Genomic DNA, 19,516 nt, shown 5'->3' on the forward strand with positions numbered 1-19,516 from the left:
CTGAAGATCCAGCTGCGTTGGGTGGGTCACGTCTCCAGAATGGAGGACCATCGCCTTCCCAAGATCGTGTTATATGGCGAGCTCTCCACTGGCCACCGTGACAGGGGTGCACCAAAGAAAAGGTACAAGGACTGCCTAAAGAAATCTCTTGGTGCCTGCCACATTGACCACCGCCAGTGGGCTGATATCGCCTCAAACCGTGCATCTTGCCGCCTCACAGTTTGGCGGGCAGCAACCTCCTTTGAAGAAGACCGCAGAGCCCACCTCACTGACAAAAGGCAAAGGAGGAAAAACCCAACACCAAACCCCAACCAACCAATTTTCCCCTGCAACCACTGCAACCGTGTCTGCCTGTCCCGCATCGGACTTGTCAGCCACAAACGAGCCTGCAGCTGACGTGGACATTTACCCCCTCCATAAATCTTCATCCGCGAAGCCAAGCCAAAGAATCATAGAAAATATGTAGAATATATGCTTATGTACTATTCAGTTTGTATACATGAATCCAGTACTATGTAACAATTTAATATTTACCTCATGGTGAAGGGAAAGAGTAATGTAAGTAAGGGGCAGCCACAGCATGTAGCAAAGTTGGCTGATTACAGTAGATTTAGAATTGCCTGCTCCCAAAATACAAAAGAGAGGATATGTATGAAACAATTTAGTAGGAAGGTTAAGGCAAAAGGAGGTGTTGATTAGCACAGGAGCCGATGGCCAGACAAGAACAAAGAGAATCTTGACAGAGACTGTCAGAAACAAAGAGAATGGAATAACTCAGTAAGAAGGCAGAAGGAGGTGTTGAGTAGAACAGAAGAACATGGCCAAATGAGAACAAAGAAACAATTAGAAATATCTGGGGTATGAAATTGATTTCTGATCAAAACAACAGGATATTCTGGCCTTGAGGATTAAGATGGGAGCTCTACACCCCAGATATCTGGAGAGCAGGAAATTACTTGTGATAAATCTTATGCAAGAAATCTAGCAAAGAAAGCCAACTTTTGTTCTGTATGATAATGAAATCTAGCAAAGGAAGCCAACTTTTGTTCTGTATGATAAGGTTGAGCTATATAAACTGTAGAGACTGGACAGTAGAGGTCAGTCTTGGGGAATAGCTCACTGTGCGAGCTCTCCACTGGCCACCGTGACAGAGGTGCACCAAAGAAATGGTACAAGGACTGCCTAAAGAAATCTCTTGGTGCCTGCCACATTGACCACCGCCAGTGGGCTGATATCGCCTCAAACCGTGCATCTTGGCGCCTCACAGTTTGGCGGGCAGCAACCTCCTTTGAAGAAGACCGCAGAGCCCACCTCACTGACAAAAGGCAAAGGAGGAAAAACCCAACACCCAACCCCAACCATTTTTCCCCTGCAGCCGCTGCAACCGTGTCTGCCTGTCCCGCATCGGACTTGTCAGCCACAAACGAGCCTGCAGCTGACGTGGACTTTTTACCCCCTCCATAAATCTTCGTCCGCGAAGCCAAGCCAAAGAAGAAGAAGGTGACCTATGAACTAACGACTGAACCAGAGCTCTGTTAAACTTTATTCTTATGCTGTGTAATAAACTGATTCTCCTATCACTTCATTTAACGAACACGCTGGACTCAGACGACAAATAGACCAAATTAAGGGTAGGATAAAGCCAGAGACCCTTAACAATCTTTTCAAGTAAAGCAACACTTCACTTCTGTATCCGCAGGAGTGATCTACTGCATCCAGTGCTCCCTTTGTGGCCTTCTCTATATCAGATGATTACTTTGATTTCCAGAAGGCTATTGTGAGAAACAGAAGACAAAAATTGAGAACAAAGAACATTTATTGCACAACAGTGCAAAGTTGGGTGCTTCCCCTTACCCTGGGAATACACACACATATACTGGGGCTCACCCAACTTTTATACAGTTTATTTCAGTGTAGAGGTACCCTCACCCCCTTAACATTCTCCTGCCTCCTGAATTGGTTTGGGATTTGGTAATTCTGTCTGCCTGCGTGCAGTTTCTCAAACTTGAAAGACCATGGGGTATCCTGTCTGGGTCCCATCATGTCATTGTCCTTATTCATGAATCTGCCTTTGTTCTTATTCACACATCTCAACCCCCAGGACTTATTAATTATATGCAGAATTTGCTAATTCTTTCTATCACTATAAGACCCTTATTCTATTATACTTGAGTAACCCTTCCTCGCACTCCTACTCAGCACTTACTTAACTTCCTCTAGTCTAGTCTATTATTCTTTATTTCATTCATACTAACTTTACTTCCTATATTCTATTATCTCTCACACTATGCTCCTTCTCCTACTTCGCTTATTTTCTTGCATTTCCATCTCATTAAGGAGGATAAAGTACTACCGGTACACACCTAACTTAATTGGCAAGATGACAGTGAGACGGTTAACACCTTCAATTCCTGGGAGTCCATATTTTGGAAGACCACTCCTGGAGCCAGCACATCACGGAAACCATGAAGGAGGCCTACCAATACCTCAACTTTCTAAAAAATCTAAGAAGATTGTCAATGAATACTCTACCAAACTTTGACAGGTATGTTCTGTGGAAAGTATACTGACTGATTGGATCATGGCAATGATTTGTAGTTCGAGTGCCCATGATAGTCCACCACAGGTTCCTAACCCTAACCCTCCCATCCATCCACTGAAGAAATCTGGCTGCATCAAGAAAACAGCCAGTATCATCAAGGATCCCCTTCACCCTGGTAATGATCTCTTCTTGCTTACCATCTTCAGATAAGGGGCCAGTCGTTTAAATCAAAGTTACTTAGAAATTTATTTTAATTGAGTGTGGTGAATCACTAGAATTCTCTCCCTAACAGGGAAATTGGAGCATTAGAAGAACTTAAAATGGAGATTAATTAGCATTTGATAGATTGTGGAATAGAGAGCAATGGAGAAATGGCACAAGGCGATGAGCTGAAACCAAAGATCAGACCTGATTTGTATTAAATCTTTGGGCAGTCTTGAAGAGCCCTGATGTCCTCATCCTGCTCCTTGTGTTCTTGCGACTGCTATTGCAAAGTTTTGAGCAGAACTAGTCTGCAAGAGATGGTATCATTTATCACAATAAAAAAAACCAACAATTTAACTCCATTCTTGCTCAGCCCCCCTCCTACAGTTAATCACACATTCCTACAGATCGTCAAGCAATTTAGAGAACCACTCTACCCCATCATCAAATTGCCTGAATAAAACTTTATTGGCCTTTCTTCAAGATAGGGTTTCATCTCAGGGATTGTAATGTGGAAAAAAAAGGACAGAAGAAATAGAATATAAATTTGTATTCACGGTTTTTTTTTTAAACAGAACAGAATTCAAAACATAGCATTACCTCCAGAAATAAATACTCCAAATGAGAAGGTTCTTTTAAGTGAACAAAAACTAATGCTCAGACCATATTATGCACTTGTTTGCAGCATTGATAGCTGGATTGCAATCACAACTAATGCCAGACTTTCCATTGATTCAGCAGTGGTTATTAGCATTCCATTGAAAGACGGCACTAAAAGTTATTATCTCTCAGTATTTTTGGAATGCTCTGCAGTGAATGCATCTGCGCTCAAACTATCTACATTTGCAAGTCTTTTCAATACAGGGATTGCAAACTACTCCAAATGTACTTTTGTGACAATGAAAATCAAGACCAAGAACTTACCCACACAAAACGAAGTTAACTGCTGATAAGAACAGAATTTCCAGACCTGTTAATAAGGATGAATCAATGCCAGACGGGAGGGGGAAAAAATGCTCAGTAATGTGAATTCTTTACTTTGGAAGTCAACAATGTAAAATTATGACTTTGTAAAACCAGCCAACATTTATCTGAGGAGGCAGGCACGAGCTGCAATGTGCCACAAAGAAAACAATTAGAGTGAAACACGAAAGCCTGCAGATGCTGCGATTGAAGTAAAAAAACACACCAAAATGCTGAAGCAAATAAGCCAGTCTTTCAGCACCCCGTGGGAGACAAAGATTATATTGCTGACATGCCAGGCCTGAGCCCTTCTTCAAGAGAAGCAGAAACAGTAATGTGTTTGTCAAAGCCATTGCTAGCTATCAGGCCAACTTATTTTATTAGGTGGAAAATACAGTACAACTCCAATTATCCAAAAGGGTCAGGACCGGGCCCATTTCGGATCAGAGAATTGGTCCTTTTTTTTTAAAAAACAGCCCAGGAGCAACAGCAAATCACTTGTGACAGCATTAAGATAACAACAAACAAGGGAAGACTTTTTAAGCATTAAAACAATGTTTAGTTCTCATCAAAAAAATGCTGCCCACCGCCGATCACCAACACCTCCCACTGAGGCCCCAAGTATGAGAGGGGAAGGTGAAGAAGAAATGGAAAGAGAGAGGGAGGGAGTTACCTGAAACAAGGACAATCGTCATTCTAATTTCATGTTGAGTAAATTTTTTTCCAACTTGTGAGGTCAGTTCGGTCCTGAAAAAATTTGAGATAAATGAGGATTTTGGAGAATCCGATTTCGGATATTTGGAGTTGTACCGTAGCAACTCTAGGTGGAGGCTAGACTTTACCAGATCTGGTGACATACCCAAGGGTTCTCCCCTAGGATCTCAATGAAGGAGTTAAACAAGAAAGTCTGCAGATGCTGGGGACAAATGCAATAAACAAACATGCTGGAGAAACTCAGCAGGTCACCCAACATTCATAGGGAATAAATGGTAACATTTTGGACCTAGGCCCTATATCAAGACATGATGAAAACCAGGTAGGCCCCTAAATAAAAAGGTTGGGGGGGTGGAGGAAGAGAGAAAGGGTTGGGGAACCCTTTCTCTCTTCCCTCTCTTATCAGAGAGCTACGCTGTCACCCATTATCTCAGATTTTTTCACTTCTACCTTCCTACGTGTATCCAGCGATAACTTCCTACCAGCTAGCCTGTGATCCTCTCCTTCACCCACCCCCTGACCATTTCATAATCCAAATATTCCAAAGAATGGAAAGAGTTTCAAATGTTTTAGTCTTCATCATTTAATATCTCAAATGATTAACACTTCTGATCAAAATCTACATAAAAATTCATCTTGGTTTCTCCTGTGGAATTCATCTTCAATTTTATTTCTACCACTGCTTACATTCACAATGAAGCAAGTTAAAATAAAACGAGCATTGTAAAGACTTGGACCAGAATTTGCAGGAAATTACCAATATAATAAGTGCCAGCACCAGCCAAACAAGTTTATGACTCCCTCCTGAAGGTGGAAGCCATAAAACTGTTGGCCTCGTTCCACCAGCAAATTCCTGACTGGGCTCAATTGCCAAATTCCAAAACCCAGCAATAGAGCCCGAACCTGGGGAAATTCCCAGCACATACCACGCTAGCGCAACACTGTTTTAGTGTCAGGAATTGGGACCAGAGTTTGAATCCCACATTGTCCATAAGAAGTTTATATGTTCTCCTGTGTCTGTATGGGTTTCCTCTGTGGGGTCCGGTTTCCTCCCACCATTCAAAATGTTACTGTGGCTTGTAGGTCAATTGAGTGTAATTGGGCTGAAAGGGCCTGTACTGTGCAGTACGTCTAAATTTTTAAAAATTTAAATGCCAGGGTTATGTCCACAAAACATCTAAATGAAGGAACACAATTGCATCCAAGTGTTTTCAAGCAAATGGTTTTAATTAAAAGTAATCAATTTCAAAATTCTTAATTAATATGCTTTGAATATCTGAAAGTTAGGAAGATTCTAAAGTTAATTAGGAGATTGCAAAACTGCTTCCAAAGATTCATTTGTCATTTCCAGAGCATGGTTTGCTCTGGCCTGCATTTAGGACTGTATTCGTATTCAAGGACTAGTCTTGTTATTTTATTTTGAGAAATATAGCACAGAACAGGTCCTTCAGCCCATGAGTAAACGCTGCCAAAATATACCCATGTGACCAATCGACCAACTAACCCCGCACGTCTTTGGAATGTGGGAGGAAACTGGAGCACCCAGAGGAAACCTATGCAGTCATGGAGAGAATGTACAGACAGTGTTGTGATTCAAACCCAGGTTGGCATGCTACAATAATTTACTAACTGCTATACTAACCATGCTGCCCTAAATCCTAATTTAGAACATAGAACATTACTGCATAGTACAGCCCCTTCGGCTCTCGACGTTGTGCTGATCTATATAGATGAACTGAAAAACCTAAGCCTTCCCTACCTCATAACCCTTGATTTTTCTTTCATCCATGTGGTTGTTTGTTTAAGAGCCTTTTGAATTTCCCCACTGTACCAGTCTCCACCTGTGGCAATACATTCCAGACACCCAATACGCTGTGTAAAAAAAAACTTACTCATGACGCCTCCCTTAAACTTTCCACCCCTCCGTATGCACAGAAGTCCTCTGGTATTTGCTACTGTTATCCCAGGAAAAAGTTGCTGGCTGTCCACCTCTCAAACTTGTAGACTTCTATTAAGTCACCTCTCATCCTTCTTCACTCCAAAGAGAAAAGTCCGAGCTCGGTTAACCTTGCCAAAGAAGACATTTTCCAATCTAGATAACATCCTGATAAATCTCCTCTACACCTTCTCCGTTCCAAAATAACGACAGAAATGCTTTGCCATGATTAGTCAATGACTCCATTCTCAATGTGGCAGAGTGTAAATAACATGAATTTTGATCTTCGTCCTTCCAGCATTTCCTATCTTATGTATTTCTGGGAGTCAGAGCAGCTTGCAACTTTGCCTGTCGTCAACATCCCGGATCACCGCTGCCTGAAGCGCAAAAGATTTGGGGTTCACTTGGCACTCCATAGACTTGACAAATATTTAGACAGACACACTGATGGCTGCACATCCTTCCTGTAATGAGGTGATCAGAACTGAACACAATATTCCATGTTTTGTCTAACAAGAATTTTATAGAGCTGCAACTTTACAACGTGACAGGAACCCAATCCCCAGACTAATAAAAGCCAGCATTCCATATGCTTTCTTAACAACTCTGTCAACCTGTGCTGCAACCTTGAGAGATCTATGGATTTGGGCCCCAGGGTCCCTCTGTTCTTCCATTCTATTAAGAATCCTGCCATTAACCATGTACTATGCCTTCAAGTTTGACCTTCAAAACTGCATAAGATCACACTTTTCCAGATTGAACTCCATCTGCAACTTTTTAATTTAAATCTTGGTTTAGTCTGAAAAGTTCCAATGGCTTTTTTCCTCTGCAGAGAATGCAGAAGGGATGTGCTCTGAATCCCATCCCCGATGTCATGAGCACGATACACAAACCCCTTATTAAAGCAGACAATACATTGTTTATTTGATGCCAGGTTGGTTGGAGTTCTTCAGGAAATAGCATTCAAAGTGTGAATAATTTTGAAGCAATAATAAATGTAGCATGTTTCAGAAGTAGAAATGACTGAACCGTTCCAAAATAACAACAGAAATGCTTTGCCATGATTAGTCAATAACTCCATTCTCAATGTGATAGAGTGTAAATTACATGAATTTTGATCTTCGACCTTCCAGCATTTCCTATCTTATGTATTTCTGGAAGTCAGAGCAGCTTACAACTCTGCCTGTCGTCAACATCCCGGATCACCGCTGCCTGAAGCGCAAAAGATTTGGGGTTCACTTGGCACTCCACAGACTTGACAAATATTTAGACAGACACACTGATGGCTGCAGCATCTGGAGTGTTAACTTTTAGATGAGACAATTCATATTAGCCCCATCTGCTCCTCTTGTAAATGACCAAGCAACATTTGCTCCTTGCAAAAAAGTATTCCAAACTTGCAACCGAAAGGCCAGTCCTGATTTTTATGCACGCCCACTCAAACTGAACTCTCAAACCAGCAAAAATTCTACATTATAATTCATTACTGGGGAAACAACACATTAAGTATCTAAATTCTACTGAATATAGAACAGATTGCTCTTAGAAGTTGAGAGGTAGAATCAGTGAGGAGTTGAGGGGAATGCGAGACAATGGGTTACAAGGAAAATTAGTGGAGAGAAAGGATTCCTCTGAATGAGTAAAGATTCAATGAGCCAGCTGCTGTCATAAGAAAAAAATATAAACTGGTTCGACATTGCATTAGTTCTTTATTCTAATAATCTGATGCTAATGGTAAAAGCACAGTTTTTCCTGTTTACTGTGATTTATTCAGCCTTTATCAAATCCAATTTTGTTTGTTGTTTTGCACAACACTGCAACTTTATCATATTATAATTGCAACCTTTTCACATCATTAGGCTGTTAACCAAATCAGATTCCTCATTACTAAATCTAGCTCAGTGCATTGTCTCGTTTATTCCAATATTGTTACAAAGTACTATTCTAAATTCAGTACCTTTCAGATGAGTCTGCTCACCTGAAAGTTGAAATCCCAACTTAAAATCACTCTGTGTGATACACATTTTCTTAATGTTTTGACTTATTCAATTTGCCATTTCACAATTATTAAGAGATCCTGCACATAGCCCCTACAAAACTTAAATTTTTAAAAAAATAACTTTTAATTGTATTTCAAAGTCTCCACTGCCTGATTATCTTCCATTCTATTATATCTTCAATCATGGAAGCTATTTCAACTTCAGTCAAAGCCATCACCACTTACCTCCCTCACCATTCTCGGAATCTTTCTGCAGACATCATAATCCAGTTCATTTAACTTCCAGTTCTGATTGTCTTACAGCACCTCAGTACTCCCAACGATGTCAGAACCTCTTCGTTGAATCTATATTCATCAGGTCCTTGAACAGGTATAATATTTTTGGGCCACACACCTTAATGGTACTCAAACATTTCCTACTTTTCCTACCTCACATACTTAAGATTTTACATCCTTCAATTTCACTGTCTCCAAAGTACAATTTGTGAATATTAATCTATTCTCTTCCCCATCATTTGTTTCAGAGCTACTGTTAACACTACATGTTTCTCCTGAGCTCTCATGCTTCATTTAGCTTAATGCCTTGGAAGCTACCCACTGTGACCCAAAATCTGGCAGTGTTCAGATAGTGTTTGTCCGAGTAGCACAGTTTCTTCCCGTAAAGTGTAACTTAAATAGTTGTTTTTCTCCCTTTCTCTTCCATCCCATCAATGCAGCTTTATTGATCTACTTGTCACTTCAGATCAGTGGCAGGGCATACATCAAATTTCACCATGGATGTAGGTGTCAAGGTCTCTAGAGATCCCACTTTGCTGCCCTTTTCTCAAATATTTCAATGCTTTTCCTCTTTGACCAACTTCTTATTCAATTTCAACAGTTAGTGTACTCCAAAAGCATGGACAATATCAGGGGACTTTGAAAAGCTTTGTACAGCTTTCCAAGGGCCACTAACTAGAAGTTCGTTAGTGCTATGTTCTCAACCCTACTGAGCTGAGTGGGTTCACCAATCATTTCTCCATCACAAGATCAGAAGTGGGAGGATTACTAATAATTGCACAGTATTTACTCCAATGCAAGGCAATGAGCACCCCAAACAAGAGTGTTCAAACCTCCTCTTAGCATTCAATTCTATTACCATTAACACAGTTGGTGATGACACAAACTCAAAAGTCTAAAATGTCAAAATAATGTATCAATGTGGCTCTAGAAGCAGGTAGGACACTGAGCATCCATGGCAAGTGTCATGCCTCCAGGTTTCTAGAGGACATTCTGGTTTTTATTTGCTTTACAAAAAGTGCAGTTCTATCAACATTCAAGAGAATTAGCACCATCTAGAGGAAAAAAAAATCTGACTGCTTTCAAAATTAACATCATTCCCCCATGCAACTTTGCTCTGACTATGGCTACATTGTGAAATATTTATGATATATTCTGGTAACTCACTCAATGGTGCCCCTTAACCTTGGAACCACAATGAAGAACAGGCAGCCAGCAGATGAGAATATCATCCATTCCAAGTTACTCACCATCCTGACTAGAATTCTCAGACGTTAACGTCACTCTGAGAGCACCTTCCCCACGTAGACTGCAGCAATTCAAAGCGGCAATCAAGTCTAATTAGATATGAACACCCAGTTTTGGCTATGCCAATGGCATTAATATTCTATGTACAAATTCGGACTAACTTTTTTCACAAATCTGCTCTTCCTTTCATCAATAATCTTGCTTTTAACAAGCTGTTTCATGGTAAAAAAAAATCTGGTTTTGCTTTCTGCTTTATTTCCAATAGTTTTAAATCAAATTTTTTCAAGATTGTACTTTACATTTTACAAACTTAATAGAAATCTATTAAACAAGAAACTTGAGTCTCTAGGGTAATGGTGAAATGAGAAATCTAATTTGCTCCCATTCACATACTACAGCTGCTTAGGACTGGATTCATTCAGGTCAGTCGCGCCATTTCATTACACTAAGTAATTTGGAGTGAAGATTCTTACTTCCAGAGCCAGACTCATCCAGACATTTAAATCCAAAAGGACGAAGTAATTTATGTAAATGTTTTCACTGAAAAGTACTGTATTGTGCAAAATACAAACATGCTGCAGAAACTCAGCAGGTCACACATCCATTGGAAATCAAGGGTAACCAATATTTTGGGTCTGGGCCCTTCGTCAGTTGTCAGCTAAAACAGGCAGATGACTGAATTACAAGATGGGGGAGGGGGAGAAGAAGAGCAAGAGGTGAGGGGAGGAGTACCAGTTTCTCCATCTCACTTGTGTCTTGCCCTCGACCTCAGCATCTGCAAAATTTCTCAAGTTTGTATTGTGAAAGGCTTTATCAGTAATCTTGAAATGCATTCACACATCCATTAACTTTCAAATTTTAAAATTTATTTTTCTTTTTAAAATTAAGTAGCCCAATAAACAGAGTCACGAAAACAAATAGTCAAATAATACAATGAGTGAACAATATTTCAAATTGATCATGAGACACCTTTTAATCCTGTATTTCTATTGGCTAATATAATTGAAGCATTTCAGCAAATCGACATCCAAGTAGTGGGCTTCTCCATTTCCCAGATTGACTAACGGAGTGAATACCCTTTATTACTCTGAACAGCAAAGTACAGAATTGCCATTAATAATAATCATCTGGAAGATGAAAAGACATTTCAAATACTTCTGATGAGGATTGAAAATAAATGATCCAGTTTTCATACCACTCATTATTAGTCTGCATGACCATTGCTGCTGGAGTACACCTCTTGTTCCCAACTAATGCACAGACTGTTGGGTAAATTTCACAGAAAGGAAAGCATTGTGGGCACACCCTGCATCAACCGCTTGCTAAATCTCAAGGATTTCTATCTTTTTCATTCAGAGGCCATAGAATTGTGAAGAGAGAAAGATGGGAGAAATTAGGGAGACCGTGGATGAGATGTGAAGGAGGAAAACTACAAATTACTGAATCTCCTTGGCATGGTGTTTTGATAATCACTGACTGAACAACGAGATTTAACGTTCAACAAACAACCACCCTAAATAACAGGATTACAAGCAGATCACATCTGCCTTACCTGAGTAGCCATTTTCCCATAATCAATCCAGCGAAGTGTGGCGAAGTTGGTAGATTCTGCACAATTGAATCCATGGTTAAAACCAGCATGATAGCCATAGGGAAAAGTGATCATAAACTCTCCAGCCTCTTGTGTAATCTGCAGTAAAAAAACAAACAAGCTGAAGATTGTGATGCCAGTAATAAACTACATCGATCAACCATCACAGATTCCAGCAGTGCTCAGTGGGGTAAAATAATTTCAGATAAAATAAAATAAAGTAAAATAAAATCAGATTTCCCACTGTTCCAAATGGTGAGGTAAAAAAATAATTATGGGTATGTTAATATAGTCAGTTACTATGGAAACAGAAGCCTTTTGGCCCTACTTGTCAGGGCTGACCACATTAGTCCCATTTGCCTGCATTTGACCTATATCCATCTGAACCTTTCCCATCCATGTATCTGTCCAAATCTCTTTTGTACATTCTAATTGTCCCTGCTTCTACGACTTCCTTGAGCAAATTATTCCATACACTCACCACCTTCAGGTCTTTTAAATCTTTCCCCTTTCACCTTAAATCATTGTCCTTTCCCCGATCATCAGAAAAAGATTCTAAATAATTATCTATGCCTCTCATTTGATAAATCTCAATGAGTGCTCTATTTTGTTTTCTCTACTCCAGGAAGAAAAGTCCCAGCCTATCCAGCTTCACCTTATAATTTAAGCCTCCCAATCCCTGTAACATTCTCATGAATCCTTATTCCACCCTTTCCAGCTTAATCATATCTTTTCTATAACTGGGTGATCAAATCTGTGCACGATACTCTAAAAGTGCAGTCTCGCCAACATCTTGTATAGTTGCAACACGATGCCCCTGTTCCTGTACTCAATTCCCTGACAGATGAAGGCAAGCGTGCTAACACCCATCGTCACCACCCAGAAGAATTAAAACCAAAGTTTTCATTGCTCCAGGACATTCCAGCTGCTGTCTTGAATTGCATAACTCACACAAAAGAGTGAAATTCAGATGCAATTTGAAATAACGTGTATAACTTTGCTGGATTGCCTGTGATTTTTCATTTTATTATAGGATTAATTAAAAGATGTACTAGTACTTCTATTGTCATTTTTTAACCAGACTCTGTGGGATTCAAGTTAACAACAATTCTTCAATGCATTTTCAACAGGAAAAAAAACTGATGACATCATTAATAAAATTGGATGGAAAATATTTCCTGAGCCCAAGTGCAGGGTAGTTACATTAATATCTGAAGGGATGTCTCATTAACCTAGGGATCCAATGACAATCTCATCATTTCCAAAGTGCCACACATAAGCTGAACTGCCAGACTTTGCAATTCCGAAGTAGATCATGAGAAAGCTCATCAGCAATCGTTATGAAAACCAAAACACATTATTTAAAGCAAAAATGCCTGAATGACGTTGATCATAACAATTATAAATAGCAGCATGTGCACCAGAATCTTCAATTACACACAGGTAAGGAAGGCTGTGCAAGTTGATCCAAAATGGACACAGGAATAACAAGAAATTACACAATTAACCGACAGCGAAAGAGTAGCCAACACTAACATTAAAGATCTTAGCTTTCTAAATTTTCAGTATGTCAGGAATTTTCAGCTGCACAAGATCAGGGTGATGTTTGCGGATCAGTTACTGACATTTCCACAGCACCAAGGAGTTATCTACTGATATATTATTAAAATAGTACTGCAAACAAAAAGGTGAACAAACTGACTAGGAATTAGAAACTAAACATGTATGTCAAAGGCCTTTTATCTTCAAAACTTCCTCATCATCAACCCACTGCCCTTTCCAACCAATATTTCAGAATGCAATCCTCTTAACAATTTCAAGGTTTTCACCTCCATTAATCCACCAAGAAGTCTACTCCATACGCAAGTCTTTCCCGATATCAATGGTAATTTTATTTAAGCTGGTGTCACCTTTAGCTCATTCCTGCAATCAAAAGACCTCCAAAAAGAAATACACAATTACCTCTCCATTTAACATTAAAAGTTAATTTCGCATTCGTTCCACCAGATGAAACATCTAAAATTACAGATCAAACTTAAGACTCTTTCCAGCAATGAAACGTCAAATACTGTCATAACCAGAAACAGTTTTATTGGCACATCATATTGCATGGGCAGCACAACACTGTTACATCTCCATCGATCAGGACTTAAATTCAATGCTATCTGTAAGGGATTTGTTTGTATTCCTTGTCTGCATGGGGCTCCGGTTTCCTCCCACCCTTCAAAACATACCAGAGGTTTTAGGTCAATTAGGTGGCACCGGCTCGTGGGCCGAAAGGGCCTGTTACCATGCTGTATGTCTACAATTAAAATTCCCATCATCTTCTTCCCACCCATTCAGAAGTGAAGGATGTATTTCAGTATGACAGGAATTCACTACTATTCTGTACGAGGAAGGAAAGCTACACAAAGCAAGTTCTCAGTGTGAGGAAATCTGGACATTTTGCTGCAATGCATGTTGAAATGATTAAAATAACCAAGCTACTATTTTATCTTTCGGGGTGGTTACAGTCACAAGCTGCTCAATTTTGGTGAAAAGCCAATATGGGTTGAAACTTGGCTTGATGATTTTCAAACCAAGGCATTATGGAAAAAATGGGAATATATTCCAGAGGCTATAAGATAACTAATGATTATGGAAGAGAAAAGAAACTGATAATGGGAGTAGGATGATGATTTACAAATTTATAAGCAAAGGCATGAGTTTTTTTGAACAGTGTTATAACGATGGCAGATTTAAAGGTAAAATATCAGCAAATGTGGAATGGCAAGAGTGAAATTTAATGTACGATAGTTTGAAGAGAATAATATTGAAGAGTCAGTAGGTAAAATTCTTGCTCTTGGGAAATACATGAAGGAAGATAGACCGGGGGGCGTGGCAAGATGGCGTAGGGAACAGGCGTGCCTTCCAGACCTCTCCTGACTCTGATTTATTGTTTTGTCTTTAAGTGCCCGTTAAAGTTCTTTTAAAAGTTTATAAATAATAAGAGGTGTTGGATTAGTGCCTAATGGTTTATATGCAAAAAAAAGAGGTAAAAGAAAACATCAACAGACTGTTAAAAAACTACATTTTCCGAAATTGTCTGAGCCTACTTGTTTACAAGAAGCCAGGACTCAGCGTAGAATGGATCCAGACGAGGACGTGCAGAGTTCGGCATTGAAGCTCCGTTTTAAGCCGGTGAGGCTCTTTGAAGGTCGCATTCAACAGCTTTCAGACCAAAGAGCTGGACGGGTGCCAGTATTTCACACAACGGCCACTGTGAGTGCTGTTACTCAGTCTTTGACAGTTGAATCAACTGGGGCGCCACCAGCTGGAGAGTTAAAGAGCTGTCATTCGACTGCTACAGTGGTGGCGCTGCAAAATGCATCTTCAATTACAACAGTTTTTCCAGACATCGATTCAGTGAAGATGATTAAAGATAACTCTGATCTTCAGTCTCCTGGCATTGCTGGGGGGACTTTGAGAGGGATTTTTATACAAAGTCAAACTGCTAGAAAAGATACTAAATTAAGGGAAGGGACAGAAGATCCCATGGTCTCTAAGGAACAGCAAGACCCCATTATGCCTGAATCTACTTCTGTTGAAATGTCTGTTAAGGATCTTGAAGATAATATATATTCTGTATCAAGTCACTTCGCTAATTTTGTGAACCTGTTTATTTCCAAGATTAATGCGATGGCAGAAGTCATTAATGGAGCTTTTAAGCTTGAAACCATTGAAAGATTTGAAATGTGTGATCAAGGTTTAGTCGATGCACAGGATCAACTGCAAGATGAAAATAGAATAATTGAAACATTGCAGATCCAAAATAAAAATTTAGCAAAAAAGGTTGATTATTTGGAGAATCAATCTAGACGGAACAACGTGAAAATTGTTGGTTTGCCAGAAGGCATAGAAGGACCAGATCCGAGAAAATTTTTTACTGAATGGATTCCACGAGTGTTAGGACAGGATAAATTCCCTGAAGGTTTAATACTGGAACGTGCTTATAGAGTTTTAAGAAGAAAATCTTTTTCAGGACAGAATCCAAGATCTGTTTTGATCCGTTGTTTAAACTATTGTGACAGAGAGACAATTTTACGTACGGTTACTAGAAATGCCCAGCAAAATAGATCTCCTTTGATGGTTCAGAATAATCCTGTTTTCTTCTATCAAGATTTGAGTCAAGAAATTATGTTTCAACGACGCAAATTTAATTCTGTGAAAGAACGGTTGTGGAAAAAAAGACATAAGGCAACATTCAGGTATTCTGCGGTACTGAAGATTTTTTTAGGATGGAAATTAGCCAAAGTTCTTTGACAATCCTAAAGAGGTTATGGACTTTGCTCAGCCTCTACCAATCATGCAGTTTCAGGAATGATGTAGTCCTTCAAGGTCTCTAAAGAGAGTAGAGATGTAAGGTGGGATCCAGTTTTTTAAAAGAAATGGAAGCAATGGTGACCGAAGTGGTAACGTTGATTTAAAAAATAAATCTTTTATCTTTTTTTTTGAGAAGAGTTTAAATAGTTGAAATAATGATGATAGTTTAATGAAATGGGAGTTGGGAGAGGGAACTGGGTGGGCACTAGTTTCCAGAAGTCATCAGCTACCTGTGAGTTATCTCACACCCAATATTTTGGGGGAGTTACCGCTTTGGGCGGTTTAAACAGGAGGAGGTAGTTGTGACCTCCGACCTGTTTTTTTTTCTTTTTAATTTTTGGGTTAAGAAGTGAAGGTTTTTTTTAATTATTTTTTTAAAATAAATAATTATTTTTAAACTCTTTTTATTTTCTGATTGTAATTGAGAGGGAATCAGGAGGTTTTATTCTCTCCTTTTTTTTTCTCTTTTTTGGGGGGGGGGTTTCTCTTTTTTCTTTTTTAAGAAGATGATGTCACAGAAGATAATAAGTCAAAAATTGAGGATGTTGAATTAGATGAAGAGGAAGATGAGGGGAAAGGTGATAAGAAGAAAAAGAAGAAAATTAAGTACAAATACATTGAGGGAGAAGAGTTTAATAAAATTAAGTTAATTTCGAAGATGTTATAAATGAAGAATATGGAGAATTTTATGAGTTTGAACTTTTTTTTTTCTTTTTTTTATATAAGGGGAGGGGAAGGGAATAAAAAGTTTATCTGATTGTTTTTCTAAGGGACGTTTTTGTTCTCTCGATAAATTATAAAGGAAACTTGGTATTAATGGAAATTCTGTATTTATGTATTATTATGATTTTTTTGTATAACAGATATGTGGTTGATATATGACTTTAATATTTGAACTTAGTTTTAAAGTGGATTTCATTTGTTAAATACATGTATTATGTTTGATTTAAATATATGTTTAAGGGTATTATTTTAGTATTGATATTTTTTTGTTGTTAGTAATTTTTTTTGTTGTTGTTAAGTTTTACCCTTTTTTTTGTAAGGGGTTTTTTCTATTTTATTTACAACATTGTTAATTAATTCTTCACTCTTTATTTTGGGGGGCGAGGGTTGGACTAATTTTAAATTAGATGATTAATGTTGTGTTATAATTATTGGGGGGGTTAATTTGTGTAGTTTAATGATGTAGTATTCTAATTTTTATTATCTTATATTTTATTATTTCTTTAAATGTAATTTTTATTTTATTCATGTCATAAAATTTTAAATAAAATTTTAAAAAAAGGAAGATAGACTGGTATATTAATATTTCTATATATTCTGTCACATTAGCAATAAATTAAAACCATAAATTTGAAATAAAGTCCTTGGAGTTCACTTAACTAGCGGCCCACCATGGATATTCAACATCTACTCACTTGTCAGTAAGGTACAACAGCAACTGCACTTTCTGAGAAGTGGGCAAAGTTACCAGCCATTATTCTGTCAACCTGATATAGGAGCTGGGGAGGAGTCACGTGATGGAGTAGTGGCCGGTCAGGGAATTCCAGCCCTCTCCGGAAAAGTTTAAAAAAAACGCACAAAACACAAAGGTACAAGATTAAAATTTAAAACAAAGTAAAAATAAAGGTGAGAAGAAAATGGCAGCGAAGAAAGAAAAGTTGAAAACAACGGGAAGAAGAGAAGAAGAAAGAATGTCGGAAGAAGAAGGTGAAGGCCTTACCTGTCCGAGGAGGCCCGCCGCGGAGAGAGAAGCCCACTCCCTCAGGTCAGTGGAAGTCCCGAGCTCGGGACTACAAAAATGGCTCGTAGAGCCGAGTAAAAGTGCGCAACCGCGCATGAAAAAAAACACACTGACGGGAGGGGGGAACAGCTGCGGAGTCGATCTCCACACCTGAGAGAGACACCTGCAACACAGCAGCAAGTGCAGAACAGAGACAATAACGACAACAAGAAAAAAGAGGGTAAAAAGAAAACAAGGAAACAACAGATGGTCAACCCAGAGGAAGAAGAAGAACAGAAAGAAATGGAAGAAGAGAAAGGCAAGACAGTGGATATATCTTTTTTTAAAGAATATATGGAATCAGTGAAAGAATGGCAATTACAAGAATTTAATGAGATAAAAAGAAGAATTAAGAATGCAGAAGAAAAAATGAATAAAATAAAAATGGTCATATCAGAGATAGGAAAAAGAGTGGAAAATGTGGAAGAACGAGAAATAATCGTAGAAATGGAAGTAGAGGACTTAAAAGAGAAATTAGAAGAATCTAATAAAAAAGTTAAAGAGGCACATGAGCTGTTAGCTCAGAAGATAGATATAATGGAAAACTATAATAGAAGAAATAATATAAAGATAGTGGGCCTTAAGGAAGATGAAGAAGGCAAGAATATGAGAGAATTTATCAAAGATTGGACCCCCAGGGTCCGAGGAAGACCAGAATTACAGGAAGAAATAGAAATAGAGAGGGCACATAGAACATTAGCCCCGAAACCACAACCGCAGCAAAAACCAAGATCCATTTTAGTAAAATTTTTAAGATATACATCAAGAGAAAATATATTGGAGAAAGCAATGAAGAAAATAAGAGAAGACAAAAAGCCACTGGAATACAAAGGTCAAAAAATGTTTTTCTATCCAGACATAAGTTTTGAACTCCTGAAGAAGAGGAAGGAGTTCATTACAGCAAAAATGATCTTATGGAAAAAAGGATATAAATTTATGTTAAAGTACCCAGCGGTACTTAAAATAGTTATTCCAGGGCAACGAAACAGACTATTCTCGGATCCAGAGGAAGCACGAAAATTTGCAGAACAACTACAAAACAAGCAGAGAGATGAAGACATCTAATGAGAGTAAAAATGACCACGAGCTATATGTATGTGTGTATATGGGTATGTGTATATATGTATGTATATGTGTGTATACATGAATGTATCCGTATTTAGAGGAAAATATATAGAGTATAGATAAGAATTAATAAGGGAATGAAAGGGAATAGAGGGAATAAGGAGGGAATTAAAAGAGTGACCTTTGTTACATATGAAAATTGAAATCTTTTCCGGAGGGGGCTGGGTAGGGAGGAGTACGGTCACTGCTAAATCAGTTGACGTTTGCGAGTGAATTTGCAAATCCAAATGGAGAGGGGAGATGTGGTTGCCCGACAAGGGATAAAGGGCAACTCAGGAGGGGGAGGGGAGAATGGGGTTAAAGAAGTTTTAAATAGGAGAATAAGGAAAATGTTTGATGTTTTAGAAATGTTGTCTTATAAAGTGTTCAAAACAAGGAAGCAGAAATGGATAAGAAGGAAAGGTGATGATGGAGATAAGGAAAGGGAAGATAAACAAAGTATGAAATGGCTGCGTTGAACTATATGACTTTAAATATTAACGGAATACATAACCAAATCAAAAGGAAGAAACTGCTAAATTTCCTGAAAAAAGAAAAAAAATGATATAGCATTTGTGCAAGAAACACATTTAACTGAATTGGAGAACAAGAAATTAAAGAAAGATTGGGTAGGACATGTAACAGCAGCGTCATATAATTCAAAAGCAAGAGGAGTAGCTATATTAATCAGTAAAAATGTACCAATTAAAATAGAAGAGGAAATAATAGATCCAGCAGGGAGATATGTAATGATAAAATGTCAGACATATTCGGAGTTTTGGAATCTAATCAAT

General features: G+C 38.5%; 1 protein-coding gene across 3 annotated transcripts in view; it reads right to left on the reverse strand.

Moving 5' to 3' along the window:
• LOC138759023 (lysine-specific demethylase 4B-like) overlaps positions 1–19,516 on the reverse strand; it is a 445,720-nt gene that overhangs the window by 238,728 nt on the left and 187,476 nt on the right. For 2 of the 3 annotated variants that reach the window (XM_069928806.1, XM_069928805.1), the window contains exon 8: positions 11,435–11,572. In XM_069928806.1, the coding sequence (XP_069784907.1) occupies positions 11,435–11,572 (138 nt within the window). Of the gene's footprint in view, positions 1–11,434; positions 11,573–19,516 lie in introns of those variants that run through there. The other variant, XR_011354593.1, reaches the window with a different exon arrangement.

The sequence above is a fragment of the Narcine bancroftii genome, chromosome 3, assembly GCF_036971445.1.
Source record: "Narcine bancroftii isolate sNarBan1 chromosome 3, sNarBan1.hap1, whole genome shotgun sequence".
Classification (NCBI taxonomy): domain Eukaryota; kingdom Metazoa; phylum Chordata; class Chondrichthyes; order Torpediniformes; family Narcinidae; genus Narcine; species Narcine bancroftii.